This window comes from Synchiropus splendidus, chromosome 15 (genome assembly GCF_027744825.2).
Source record: "Synchiropus splendidus isolate RoL2022-P1 chromosome 15, RoL_Sspl_1.0, whole genome shotgun sequence".
Classification (NCBI taxonomy): domain Eukaryota; kingdom Metazoa; phylum Chordata; class Actinopteri; order Syngnathiformes; family Callionymidae; genus Synchiropus; species Synchiropus splendidus.
The window spans coordinates 1577055-1591156 of NC_071348.1; the positions used below are offsets into that span (position 1 = coordinate 1577055).

At 43.1% G+C, this 14102-nt stretch overlaps 1 protein-coding gene across 12 annotated transcripts in view; it reads left to right on the top strand.

Annotated features, from left to right (window-relative positions):
• The window catches only part of LOC128772019 (focal adhesion kinase 1-like), a 38021-nt gene that overhangs the window by 10585 nt on the left and 13334 nt on the right, over positions 1 to 14102 (top strand). For 6 of the 12 annotated variants that reach the window (XM_053888004.1, XM_053888006.1, XM_053888002.1 and 3 more), the window contains 23 exons: positions 2059 to 2345; positions 2418 to 2584; positions 3582 to 3669; positions 4020 to 4099; positions 4183 to 4245; positions 4322 to 4376; positions 4663 to 4803; positions 4927 to 5004; positions 5279 to 5386; positions 5960 to 6077; positions 6162 to 6192; positions 6477 to 6547; positions 6891 to 6908; positions 7714 to 7770; positions 8442 to 8462; positions 9497 to 9594; positions 9723 to 9807; positions 9876 to 9976; positions 10118 to 10233; positions 10310 to 10410; positions 10479 to 10568; positions 10635 to 10839; positions 13783 to 13894. In XM_053888004.1, the coding sequence (XP_053743979.1) occupies positions 2103 to 2345; positions 2418 to 2584; positions 3582 to 3669; positions 4020 to 4099; positions 4183 to 4245; positions 4322 to 4376; positions 4663 to 4803; positions 4927 to 5004; positions 5279 to 5386; positions 5960 to 6077; positions 6162 to 6192; positions 6477 to 6547; positions 6891 to 6908; positions 7714 to 7770; positions 8442 to 8462; positions 9497 to 9594; positions 9723 to 9807; positions 9876 to 9976; positions 10118 to 10233; positions 10310 to 10410; positions 10479 to 10568; positions 10635 to 10839; positions 13783 to 13894 (2247 nt within the window). In that variant the 5' untranslated portion in view covers positions 2059 to 2102. Of the gene's footprint in view, positions 1 to 2058; positions 2346 to 2417; positions 2585 to 3581; positions 3670 to 4019; positions 4100 to 4182; positions 4246 to 4321; positions 4377 to 4662; positions 4804 to 4926; positions 5005 to 5278; positions 5387 to 5959; positions 6078 to 6161; positions 6193 to 6476; positions 6548 to 6890; positions 6909 to 7713; positions 7771 to 8441; positions 8463 to 9496; positions 9595 to 9722; positions 9808 to 9875; positions 9977 to 10117; positions 10234 to 10309; positions 10411 to 10478; positions 10569 to 10634; positions 10840 to 12058; positions 12318 to 12378; positions 12923 to 13782; positions 13895 to 14102 lie in introns of those variants that run through there. The other 6 variants (XM_053887999.1, XM_053887998.1, XM_053888000.1 and 3 more) reach the window with 6 other exon arrangements.

The following is a 14102-nucleotide window of genomic DNA, read 5'->3' on the forward strand; positions in this document are numbered from 1 at the left end:
TTCTCCTATTTTATAGGAGCATAATATAGATCTGTTTATTAGTATGGTTTTCTTTATTATTCACTTGGAACTAAAACCAATTCACAATGTTGACGACAACCATTTGCTGAGATCTCACTTGAGAAAACATGAAAGTTAAGGCAGCAAAAGTAAAATATTTCGACCGCAAACTCATGCCTCACTCATGGACGTGTCCCTTGAAATATTTTGTTTTGACGGACAGCAAGATGGACAGCTCAGTGAAACGCTCTTTGGCTTTGTAACCACGTGATGAAGATGAGACGTGACGGGACAGAAGGGTTGTTTTGACGCTGTCAGTGAGGACATGTGAAAACTAGAAATAAAATGTGGTTCATTTGCAGTCATCACATGATGTACCAATTGAACAGTCAGCTGAAAGTGCTTTGGTGACTCAACATGGCCCACTGGAATGTTGAGGACATCTCTTCCACCTACGATGTGTCCGACGTCATCAGCAATGCTTAATTAATTTCATGTTTCAAGAAATGCATTTGAAATAGATGTTGGATTATTAAGGGCAAATATCAATTCACATGTTGTGCGGCGACGGTTCTTCCCCAGGAAGGTGACCGTAGTCATCTCACATTACGATCTTGCAGTCTAATTAATAGTTAGAAAAAGCACATCCTGAAAATCCCAAAACCGTGTTTCAGTTTTCCTGTGAAACACCTTTACTCTGTCTGAGATTGGTGGCTCTTTCCCACAGGTTGTGCTGTTATTTGCCTACAGTCACCTGATCCATGTTGAACTGCGAGTCTGCTCAAAGAACCCAGTGTCGGAGTTTCGCTGCTGTCTATTGACTTTTTTAATGAATGGCCAGCTTGTCAGCTTCTCCTAAATGAAGCTCACAGTCTAATGTGTATTTAGTTGGCTCCTCTGAATTGCCTCTAATGGATCAAAATATTGACTCTGCGCTAGGAAGCAGGCCCTGTATTGACGTGTGTAATATTAATTCCTGCAATGCACCTGAATTATGACTGTTGTTTTGACCAAACTGATATCGGTAATGAACAGCTGTTCATTTATTATGCGTATCACTGCACTCTGCACATTTTCAACGGGGGGGATGTGTGTGCTCCGTGGTAGCAGGTGAGGACGACTTGGGAATGTTTAATCTGTGTAGAAATCTGATGACTCCATCCTTGTTTTCTTCATTCACGACCCATGTATGCATCATTCTTGGGCTGATGACTCTTAGCCCCACCCACTTCAACAGTTCCCACTGGCTGTCTTTTGCCATGTTCTTGACCTTTTTCGTGTCAATGTCGTCAGGAAAGCCAATGTCTGCCATTTCCCTGAATCCGAGTGCCTGTCTGGCATTCATTACGTTCCTATGTTTGCACGAGAGGAATGTCAACACGCTCAAACATTTTTGTCAGTTACATACATGTCATTTTCGCAGTTCTGATGCACATGATTCTGTGTTTTAAGGCATCACCCTACAGGTCAGCACGTAGTTTAGCAGGCCAAAGTGCTGCCTGGGTTGTATTTGTTGGTCTTGTTGATCTTGACATTTTGCGATAAAGTTGCCAAACTTGTTGGTCAGAACCAAGATGTTATGTGTTTCTTGTATATGAATGACCGTTCATTGAAAATTAATTTATCCTAGTCTGCCCATTCTGTGACATCCTCTGAGCTGGTGAAAACATTCAACAAAAAGAGCTTGAGAAGTTTTCATCTTAATGACATGGATGGATGAAAGGAACGTAGATAATCTGTTAAGGCTGGGAGTCTTCTGGCATCATGGGTTTCATTATCTTTGCTCAGTGATGTTTGCAAATATCACTTGTTGTGACTCCTGCACGTGACACAAGAGGAAATAACGTTATAATGATTCATTTTTAAAAAATTACAGAAATGAACAGCTGCTCAGCACCTGGCTACTGAAACCACGGACATGAACGATTTGCTTCCACAAGGTGTCACGCCCCTCCGTGATCCAGCTCTGGTGGCTCATTGAAAAACTGTTGTTGATCTCAACATTCCAGAATACTGATCATGTCAACATGTTCTGTTTGTCTCCTGGTTTGTCCTCAGAATATGAAAGCCAGTTAGCCCCTGCAGGAACTCCTGAGTCTGGCATGGCGTCATCCTCCTACTTGGAGCCAAACCTCAATCACTCTGCTGGGGGAGGTTGTGGGGTCAAATCCAGGTCTGGGATGTCCAGCAATACCAGTGTTGGAACGAGCGGCTCTGCGGGAGGGCTGGAGCGGCCCCCGGGCTCCATGGATCGAGTTCTGAAGATCTTCCACTACTTCGAGACCAACAGCGAGCCGTGCACCTGGGCGAGTAATATCAGACACGGAGATGCCACCGATGTCAGGGTAAGAAAGCAAGTCAACAGCCCAACAGCACAGTTGAAGTTCTCACAGTTGCCTTCCCACCTCTTGCATCAGGGCGTCATCCAGAAGATAGCAGAGATTCACAAATTGCGCTGTGTGTCGTCTCTTGGCCTCCGATTAACTCACCTGCACACGGAAGCGCGCCATTGGTTGCATCCTGATTTGGGTGTGTCTCATGTCAGGGAGAAGTATGAGAAACAGCACCCCCAAGAGGAGTGGAGGTATGTAGTTTTCAGGTGTTTGTTGGTCCTCTGGTTAGTTGTTGTCACACACACACCCACACACACACATTGTATTATCCTTTAACAATGGATAATAGAGGTATGATGTTTTTTCCTGCCTGTATTATCCATTATTGAATGAGAACTGAGGGTCGACTCTCGTGTTCACCCCACAGCTGATAATGATTTTAACTCCCCTTGCTGATTGTCATTATTTAAATTCTCTTCGCGTCATGAGTGGACCCCCTTATTCCTCGACAAATATGAAGTTGTTAGCAATGCAAACGTGCAGCAGAAGGGCTCCAGCTGCTCACGGCTGGCTTCTGAGGGCAGCTGAGCTTCAAGCCCACAGGACCTTCTGCAGTTGCCAAGCTATTGTTAGAGCGGAAGCAGTCGCCCTGGGGATGGACTGAATCTTATCTCACGCCTTTCTCGTTCTGCCACTTGCATCCTCTTATTCCTGCAGTTGCCTTCTTTCACTATGATGATCAGCAAACTCTCACAGCGCTCATCCTTGTTTGTTTTCTATTATTCTCGTCTCATATTCGCCTGGTTTATTCATCGCAGGATCATTTATTTATTCTCTCTTCACTTTCAACTTCGTCAGTTGTTAGGCCTGGAGCTTTTAAGCAGATTGTCACTTCAGCTCCTCTGACCCATTTTCTTCAACAGTAGTCACTGCAATATGCCAGTCGTTAAATTATTTGTCCTGATAAAAAGAGATTGCCCAGTTTGCTTCATCTGGAACTCACAGCAGTTAGTGCAGTTTGCTTCAGGGTCTGGATGTGTGAGAGGTCCATGCTCAGTAGCTAGTGATGTTTCATTTATCCTGGCAGTATGGTGTGAGACTACATGTGTGTGGCTCGTTTCAGTTTATTTTCCCTAAATCTAAAGTTGTCTTGTCACTCGCTGCAATGTAGTGTATTTGTCCATCTGCTAAATGCACTCTCTCTGTAGACATAGTAGTTGGTAAACTGTCAGCCTGTGTGTGTCCCAGGTACGAGTTGCGGATGCGTTATCTTCCCAAGGGTTACCTCAGTCACTTCTCTGAAGACAAACCTTCTCTCAACTACCTCTACCACCAGGTGAGCCAAGTAGGACGCAGTGCTGTGAATCTTTGTGTTCCGAAATATGCAAATGTGTACTATTGTTTGGAAAGTCTACATTCTCTAATGATAAACAGAACTGAGTGTAAAATTAACCACCTGTACCGTAGAGAGTAGAATACAATGATCTGCAGAGAAACTCTAGACCTATAGCATTGCAAGTGGAACTTCATAAGATTGGGGCTAGCAGGAAGACTGTCCTTAAACCTTAAACAATTGTTCTTTTACGGCTGAACCATGTAGTTGAATGGAGGGAACAATTGTAGTATAAAGTTTCAATCAGGCTACCGAGCCAACTGGAAGTCTGAAATTTCATTTGTTTTTGCCAGGTGAAGAGCGACTACATGCATCATATAGCTGATCAGGTGGATCAAGATGTTGCTTTGAAGCTTGGCTGTTTGGAAATCAGGTGCCGTTTCTTACACTTCAATAGTTGGCTCTCATTTTAGATACCGTTTTATGAATCACTTCATCTTCCTTTTAATTATTCAGGCGGTTCTTCAGAGAGATGCCGGGCAACGCGCTGGATAAAAAGTCCAACTATGAGCTTTTAGAGTAAGTTTGAAATGAAATCCACTTGTTAATGCAGATAGATTTTTGTAGTTTCACGTTTCTTTCTCTTTCTGTCCAGAAAAGACGTTGGTTTAAGGAGATTCTTCCCCAAAAGTCTACTGGACTCCCTCAAGGTAGAGAGAACAAAACCTCAGCACTGACTTCCTCAGGGTCTCCAGCATTGATTTCATTTGCACCGCCTTGTTGCTGACTGGTCGTCAGACACACTTGCTGACTGGCAGAGACACCGACTTGACATAATGGACGCCTGTCTCAATGTCTGTTTATCTGATTATCGTGAATTAAGTTGAACCTGCTGTTGTCACTCACAAACATGCTGTGTCAGCGCTCTGCAGTGTGTTTCTGGGAAATGTGGTCCTTCTGCTCGTGACTTAAACACATCCCCCACCTCTCTTTCAGGCAAAGACTCTTCGAAAGCAGATTCAACAAACCTTTAAGCAGTTTGCCAACCTCAATGATGAACAGAGCATCCACAAATTCTTTGAGATCCTCTTACCAATCTACCGGTTTGACAAGGAGTGCTTCAAGTGTGCTCTTGGGGTATGGTCCTTCTTTGCTCACCAAAACAGATTTACAAAGTACAAAGTTACCCACTTTATTTCACACTAACAAAGTCAATATTATGTGAATGCTCTCTTTAATATCTCTTTTTCATGTGTTTAGTCAAGCTGGGTCATATCAGTGGAGTTGGCTATTGGACCAGAGGAAGGAATTAGCTACCTCACAGATAAAGGCTCCATGGTGAGTTTGCAATAACAAATGCTGCTCAGCCTGCTTCACTGCTGTCAGCTTTCCGCTGTCCAGCGCGTTGCACTGCTTCTCGTGTGAGTTTGTACTAGGTGTTTATTGTCAGCCCCCAACTCGACACTGCCCTCTGCTGGCTGCCTTTGTCTGTTTTTTTTTTATGGAAATTGATAACGATTGTGTGCTAGTTCTGGTCATAGGCTTGAATTGCATTTGTGAATGTGCACACAAAGACATTTTTTATTAACTGCGCCCCTTCTGTTCCTTCCAGCCGACGCACTTAGCCAACTTTAACCAGGTCCAATCCATCCAGTACTCCTCGTTAGAAGAGAAGGACAGAAAAGGAATGCTGCAGCTCAATGTAGCAGGTGCACTTGAGGTAACAAGAAATAAGTCCAAGGACTTTTGGCTCACTCACTTGGACCAAGTGTCAGCACCACTACCAGCTTGTCCTCTGTAACAATTTCTGATGTTGAGTTTTGGATCCATGTTATTGTATAACAACTAAATGGAGTTGTGGGGAGTGACGGTTGGATTTTGGGGAAGGGAAATATTTAAGACATAAAAGATGGTAAAACTGATGGGACATTATTAGCTAATATTACATAAATAATGTTATAAAATTATGAGTGCACTGCTTAGTTTTTTTTCTTACCTGTAAAGATATTTTTCCCAGTTGATTGAAATGTGCTAAAGAAGCAGCGCACCACAGAGTAAAGAGGGTGTGACCATCTGCGCTCAAGTGCCAGCGTGTGTCCAAGTGTGGCGTGTGTTTTCAACAGGATGTTGAAGTGGAACACGTGTTGGCATCAGTGTTGAAGTGTGCATGCGTGGACAGAGACGTGCTCTCGTCGAAGATGGTGCCACTGATAAAGCTTTTATTGTGTCCCCTGTGAGGCAAGCCTCTGCTCCCCTCTGACATCAGTCTCTCTCTGGCTACGTTTGTGTTTAGCCTCTTACAGTGACCACAGCTTCGCTGACTACGGCGGAAAACATGGCCGACCTGATAGACGGCTACTGTCGACTTGTCTCCTCAGCAACTCACTCTTTTATTGTCAGAGTGCAGAAAGGTAACTCGAGCTTTCATCCTTTAATATTGGGTTGTTTGTGCTGATGTTGCATTTATCTGACCTAAAAATGTCCTTGTCCTTTAGACGGCGACAGAGCTCTGCCGTCCATCCCAAAGTAAGTCAACTGTTTTCGCATTCAAACTCTTCTAACTTGTAGTCTTGTCGAGGAATGAAGTGTAGCAAAAAATACATTTGAGCCGCGAGAGGTTTCCTTTCATTAGTTTCATCAATAAGTTTGGTTTAAAGAAATGCTAATTCAAAACAGCTTCAGAAATCCCCAGTTATTAGTCCAAATGTGACGGCCTACTCTATGGAGCCATACAAGTACAACTGATGTTCTGCTCAGTTTGTCATGGACTCTTCTCACACACCAATGCATCTCCATTCTCTCTGTCTCAGAGTGTCCAATCATGAAAGGAGGATGGAAAAGCGAATGGATGGCGTTCGAACCCGAGCTGTTTGTGTGTCAGGTAGAAAACTGTTGTACTCTTCTCCCTGCTTCAAGTTAGTGAACAACACAACACGTACTCACAAGCGCTGCTATGAGTCAGATAAAGGAGGCATAGATTCGTGTGGCCTGATAAAGCCTCATGTGTGCCTGCAGTGAAGAGCTCTTGTCTGTCCAGATGTCCTCATGGAGAGTTTGAGTCACTCTTGCCCATTCTGTGCTCTGGCTTTCTCCTGACCTCTGACTAATACGCAGAGTGAAGTGAAAGTATCTAATAAACAGCTGAATTTCACTTCTCATTTCACTTTTTTCCTGCCAAACTAACCTCTCTTTCCCCCTGTTTGTGCATCGTGGTGCTGCTGCAGGTCACACTAGTGGCGATGGTAAAAACGTATACATTCCTTCACCAGCACATGGCTTGCTTCAAATTGCGTTCATATTAAAAGTGTCAATTTTCCAAGAATAAGTCAGACAAGTTGACAATAGTTGCTGCTCCCGCCCTTTCATTCTGTTCAACTGTGGTGCTGAGTGATGACGACAGCGATTAGCTTGCTTCGTCTCGTTAATTTCAAATGTTGTACTCATTGTGTCTCCCAGTGCAGCGGGATCAAAGGGAGTCGTGGGAAGAGCAGAATTTGCTAATGCAGACAGCGATCTTATTTCTTGATCAATATGAGAGTCATAGATGTCATCACATTTCCTTAATTATCCAAGAACAGCTTAATATTAATCAGAAGTCAAAGAGCGTTTGGATTTGTAATGTGAACGCAGTGAGTTGTGGTGTATTCCTCTGTGTTTGTCGCAGTTTTCTCCATTACACAACATATTTTCAGTATTTTCTTGGCCACTGGAAAAAGCACAGCCCTTTCCATCCCTCCCCTTCCTCTGCATGTTTGCCTCGCTCTACTCCCTCTGCCTGTTCGTCATGTGCAGTAGCCCCATTCTACAATAAGATTTATTTTCACGCCTGTCTCTTTAGTCCAGCGTTTACTCTGGAAGGTGGGTAAAAACATTGTCAGGTCCTGTCGGAGTCTGTGTAATTTTCTGAATTTCAGTTGCTGAAAGAAATGATCTGCTTGTTTCATTGGACTCTGTTGTCTATGTTTTAGAAACTGTTAGTGTAGTTAATACACATGAGTTTGTCTTTCTGCATCTCCAATTAAGACTTATGTTATGGTTCTTCATCAGAAACGGACGACTATGCGGAGATCATAGATGAAGAGGACACCTACACAATGCCTTCAAGTAAGTAGACTTGTGAACTTTCACTTTCTCACTGTCACTGACTACTCTTTCTAAAAATCTGCAAAGACCCAAATTTGGTGTGCTGCTTCACGAAATGGAATCAAATTGTTTTCACATCTCTTCTTCAATGATCATCCTTGTCTTGAAATATGTGTGAGCTGCTTGCTGCTTCCCCTCTCTGAAGCTCTATTTTGATTTGTGCCGTGTCAGTCTGCCAGCAGACAATTCATGCACTTGAATTTGGCAAGCTAAAAGTTAACCTCAGACAGGGTGTTTGTGATAACACCATGATGATTATTGCAGTTCTGCAACTCATAGTTCTGTAAAAAAAAAAAAAAGTACCAATTTTTTTGCATTGAAATTTAACGCGCTTCTAATATAAATTCTGAAACAACAGAATGAGAATCTAATGGCCTTTCTAAGGCCAGTGAAACTATTTTGTCTACTGTTTTTTCGAACACAACAATGATTTTAGGAGAATCAAATCTTTTTTAACTCTACAGTAATTCTTTTTTTGCTTCATTTTGTGCTGAAATGGAGCAAAAATCAAACTTGCCCTTGTCTGTCATCACAACTCTGAAGTGCACTACACTGACACGCTGAACTAACAACTTCTGAATCTCTGTACTCATTACTAGTTATTCTTTCTTCTATCACTAACCGTCTGCCAGAATACTATGGACTAGATCAAGGTAAAGACTGAAACATGATTGTTGTGACCAATATTTTTGCCTGCAACTGTGGAGAAGGATTTTCACATGCAACTTAATTTGAACTACCCTTTTGTTTGACGAGTAGAAGGGCTTCTAATAGGAACTGAGAAGTGAGAATCAACAGTTAAAACTAAAAGCTTTTGGGACTTTAGCTATGTTAGTAGAGTGGTAGTTTGTATCTCTATAGTCTTACTCAAAGCATGGTGCTCTCTATTAGAGGAAAGGGGGGGATAGAATGGTTAAAGCCCACAAAAACTGATCTGACTGTATCAAGAACTGCTTTTGATCACATTTCATTGACATGTATTTTTAAGATTTATACTGGTGGTCATGCATGTTGCCTTAAGTCAACTGCACTGGACAGTCTGACCACAGTCAACATCGACCATGTGTGTTTTTATGGTCAAATAACCCTGTGTTTTGCTTCCATGTAGAGTACTAATGATTTGGACAAAGCCAGGTTCGGTAGTGACATGCAAATCCAGCAGAGCAAACCCACAAGCCTCGCAGCAGTCACAATATCACAGACATTTGTGGTGTTCTTTATTAACTCTAATCCACTGTGGTAAAAGTGAACCGTAAATATGATTCCTGTTTGACAACAATCTCTAAATTGGTGGCCGATTCGTAACATTAACCTGACTTTGTCCAAATTCCTCCTCAATCCCTGTGGTCTGTTTGTCTGTGTCCCGTGGCATGCCCCCTTGTGGTTTGCAGATGCTGTTGTTGCATGTAGTTGACATGAAGCTTTGCTGACGCCAAACTTGTCAGACTGAGAAGAATATCAGCATACAAGGATTTAAAATCCTGAAAGTCTTGCCAATATGCTACTCCACCACCGGGTGGAGCGTCTGGGTAAAGCATTGAGGGTTGCTCTGAGCTGGGATGCATCATGTCACTCGCTCTGACAAGCTTGGCGAGGCCTGACACGTGTCGTGCACCATCCATCCATTGGCCTGGTTTCTGCTGTCACCGGAGAAATATTGTTTTGGTGTCCTATCTTGTGATTCTAGCACAGGATTATGAGATTCAGCGGGATCGCATTGAGTTGGGACGCTGCATAGGAGAGGGGCAGTTCGGAGACGTCCACCAAGGAGTGTACATTAGCCCGGTAGTTACCATTTCATTACGACTTACTGACTTCTGTTTGTGTAACATCATGTTCTCCTCTACTTTCCTCTCAAACAAACTTGTTTTTGTTAGTTTTCTTTCAAAAACATGATCCCCCTTGCTTTGCAGGAGAACCCAGCTTTGTCAGTGGCTGTGAAAACGTGTAAAAATTCAACATCAGACAGCGTCAGGGAAAAGTTTCTTCAAGAAGCATGTAAGTTTTGTGGGTGTTAAAATAGCAGGGATCGCCATTTCATCTGGTTGTCTTCCTCTCCTGTTCAGTAACCATGCGGCAGTTTGACCATCCTCACATCGTCAAGCTCATGGGAGTGATAACGGAGAATCCTGTCTGGATTATCATGGAGCTCTGCACACTTGGAGAGGTAGGCTTCAAATCTCTGAAGTCCTTGTCGGATTAAAAGATTTAGTCCTGGAATTGATGCTATTTGTTTTTAACCTTGCTGCTTTTATTATTTGCTTTGTTGCTGCTTCTCTTCGCTCTCCGGGTCCGCTGGCTGTCATAGTTGCGATCCTTCCTGCAAGTGAGGAAGTACAGTTTAGATCTTGCAACTCTCATCCTGTACTCATATCAGCTCAGCACGGCGCTGGCTTATTTGGAGAGCAAACGATTTGTACACAGGTAAACATTGCAGCTGAGCAGAAGTGTAGTGATGGGTTCTGAACATGTATTTGTGTATTGTTTGGCCTCCATTCAGGGACATCGCCGCTCGAAACGTTTTGGTTTCTACTGTCGATTGTGTGAAGCTGGGGGATTTTGGTTTGTCACGCTACATGGAAGACAGCTCTTATTACAAAGGTAACGGTTGAGCTGCGTCTGTTAATCTTCAGGATCAACTTGAATGACATGCAACTTGTGTTTCTCAGCATCGAAAGGTAAACTGCCTATTAAATGGATGGCACCGGAGTCAATCAACTTCAGACGCTTTACCACAGCCAGTGACGTTTGGATGTTTGGTAAGGCTGCGATGCATGGTAATTCTCGGATTATAATTCAGATGACTCTATAATCTCACTTGGCAGGTGTCTGCATGTGGGAGATTCTCATGTATGGCATCAAGCCCTTCCAGGGGGTGAAGAACAATGATGTCATTGGCCGGATAGAGAATGGCGAGCGTCTGGCAATGCCCCCACAATGTCCCCCGACTCTGTACAGCCTGATGACCAAGTGCTGGTCGTACGACCCCAGCAAAAGGCCGCGCTTCACTGAGCTCAAATCACAGCTGAGGTACGGGTCATTGCGTGCGCCTCAGTTTCTGATTCTGTCCGTCTTTTTTGCACCAAAGAAACACATCACTGATTGGAGCTTCTGAAGGTTGCAGCGAGGCACAGTGCTTAACGTGTGACTCTTAACGTGTTTCTGTATGAGCCGAGCGCTCCCTCAGGTTTCCAGGAATTCCATGACAGAACAGTAACTTCTGTTACTCATCATTTTTGAAGCATTCAGATGCGAACAGACGTGCCATGTCCTATTAGCTGCATGACTGCAGACTGATGAGCTGTATGCAAGTGGTGACGAACATACGCAAGATTTTCGCTCACCTGATGACGGTGTTTTTCCGGAATATGTGACCATTCAGTGTCAGACCTGTGCAATGACTGAGGGTTTTTCCCTCATGACTGAACTGACGCTGATCAAATATCATCTAGATTTTACAACCAATGACCTTGAAATCTTGATTTCTATCAAGGTAAAAAAAAACAGAGTTGAATGCCTGTTTGTTAGTGATTTGAGACAAGCATTTTAATTGAGAATGAGCTGAATATTAATTTGTGTGGTTTGATGGCCTCATTGTTTCCCTCTACTGAACGTTCTTTGTCTTGCTGTTTTGAACTGAAAATTGAACTCCTGCAGTTTTATAAGTGTTTAGAGAACCAGCATGACTCACACCGTTAAATTCCATCCTAATTCCAGCGGTTGCCCCGAAGCCCCCTAACAAACTCTGCTTCCAGCTATCTGCCACTCTCCACCCTCTCACCGTTGAGCCTTCCTTCACACTGAAAGTTGACGAATGCTCCGCTTGTTAGGTTTTTGGGAGAAGTGACGCAGTGCTGACTAGAGTCTGAACAGCAATTTGAGAGAAGATAATTATCCTGGACTATTTAAGCATTGATTTGCCGCTCATTGTCCTGGAGTCACCATTGCTGAGCATATTCACCGTTTTACTGAGCTCTTGAGTAGGGAGGGCCAAACCATAGAAGGGCATGCAACATGGTCTACTTTTGTCTGAGCAGCATTTTATTATAATATCAATTATAGGTCTGCTCTGCCAAAAATGCAAACTCTCAGCTACTACTACAGTTTTTCTAGATGGAGGATAAACACGAGTGTGTGTGTGTGTGTGTGTGCGTGTGTGCGTGCGTGCGTGCGTGTGTGTTTACACAGTGGGCAGCTGCCAGCAGCTTCAGCTTTCCAAAAATCACAGAAAAAGAGTGAGGGGGGATAGTGGGAGAGAGAGACGGAAGAAAGGCTGGAGGATGACTGTGGAGCTGCAGTCTTTTGGTGGAAGAAGCCGATTAAGTTGATGTCCTGCTGCCCTCCAAGGTGGCGCTCAGTCTCTGTTAGATTTGAGTCGGCCTGCTAGGAGTTTTTTATCTGTGAAGTGCTGCTGGAGTCAGGAGGTTGTGGCTGCAGTTTCTCATCATCATTGGAGGACGCTTTTGGTTCTTGATGGGTTTGGATTGAATATTGACTTTGTGCTGAAGGTAAGGTCCTCGTTATCTTCTTGCTCTGTGGCCTCAATCTGTTTTCCTCTTGATTCAAGAAGGACTTTTGCGATTCATGTAAGAACCAAATTGTTATTGAATTATGTTATTGTCTTTTGGGGTTCACCTCAGCCTGAGTAAATACTGTATGCAAGCAGCTCATGTTGTTCCAGGTGCTGTCAGAGGTGGAGGAGGCAGCTTGTGAAGTTTCCTTCATCAGAAACCACAGTTAATGACACTGCAGGTCATAATTGGTTGATTGAATCAAGCATAAAATCATCTTTAAGTCAATTCAAGATGCACTTTTAGTTAAGATACATGATACATGAAATACATAGTGAACTATTATCCTGGTCATTTTATACTAGAAGTCTGGTGTACATAAACACCAGTGATGAAGTTATAGAACTGCGAATACAGTGTGTCAGTCATAGAGTCTTTCTCCAAAACTGTGATTGTGTTGTGGCAGAACAGAGGGATGACAGGCGATGGACGAAGGCAGGTGTGAGGACACACAAACACACCAGTGGCAGGAGACAACAGAACAGAAGGCTAACGATGTTTCCACAAATAGATGCCAGTAAAGAAGGGAGAGTAAAGAGAGCGTGAGCTGGATTCTTGAAGTGCTTTTACATTTCTTTTGTTGGGCTGTCGCCTCACTTGTTCTTTCTCTGGGAAACCAGCAGCATTTCCATGTGAGTAGTTTGAGTGGGAAATTTCAATAACGGACTTGTGGGTTGTTGTTCTTAATGTTTCAAAAGCTGGTGTTATATTCAACAATTTAGTTTGACACTGCGGTTAGTATGTTTGTTTTAGAGTCATGAGAAAATATTTTGAAGTTAAATTCCATGATTAAGTTGGCGATCTTACCCATAGTCCTTTTTAAGACAAGGAAAATCAGATCTACTGCATGGAAACCACTTGACACGACCTTGCTCTAGTTTGGTCGTTTGGAATACCTGTGAGTGAAAATCCACTATTGTTCTAGAGAGTATTAAAAAATATAGTCCATAATGTCCCAAGATTCAGTGAGTAAATATACTTGCAATTGAAATTTATTGAACTCATTTACTGGTGAATTATCTCGCCTAACAGTCTGAAGAGCACTGGGTGGTTTGTTGTTAATCAGGAGGGAACTCTGGAAAGAGCAACAACCTCAGCGCTCCCTCTTGCACCTTGCAAAGACCCAAGCTATTTCCAGAGCGTGAATGTCAATGATGTCATGGTGTTTGTGCTGCAAGGGCTTCCGTATGGCAGAACAACTTCATTAACTAGAAGATACTGTACCAAATGGACTGCAGGAAGGTTTTTGCTTCCATGATTCAGTCTGTGCTGACTTAACTCATATTGGTGAAGGAAGTGGTCGTCTCAGTTTGATTTCTGGTTTAAACTTGAATGATTGGTGTTGAAGCTTTGGTGGCTGATTGTAGATGTGTTTTTCCAAACCCCTCTGTCTGGTTTACAGCACTATATTGGAAGAGGAGAAGGTGCAACAGAAGGAGAGGAACAGGATGGAGATGAGGAGGCAGGTCACAGTTTCATGGGACTCTGGAGGGTCAGATGAAGCACCTCCCAAGGTAAGCTTGGCCATGACATTGTCACGCTCCATTTTCTGTCTTGTCTGCTGTATTCACAGCTTCAGTTTGATCATGACAGTGGCTGTGATATGTTGTCTGTACATGCTTATGTATTTTTAGGCTGCCTTTTTAATGAACATTTAAATAGGCAGTAATATAATAATCTTCCTTTCTTTGCTTGCTTTTACACAGTTGTGTTGTTAGATGT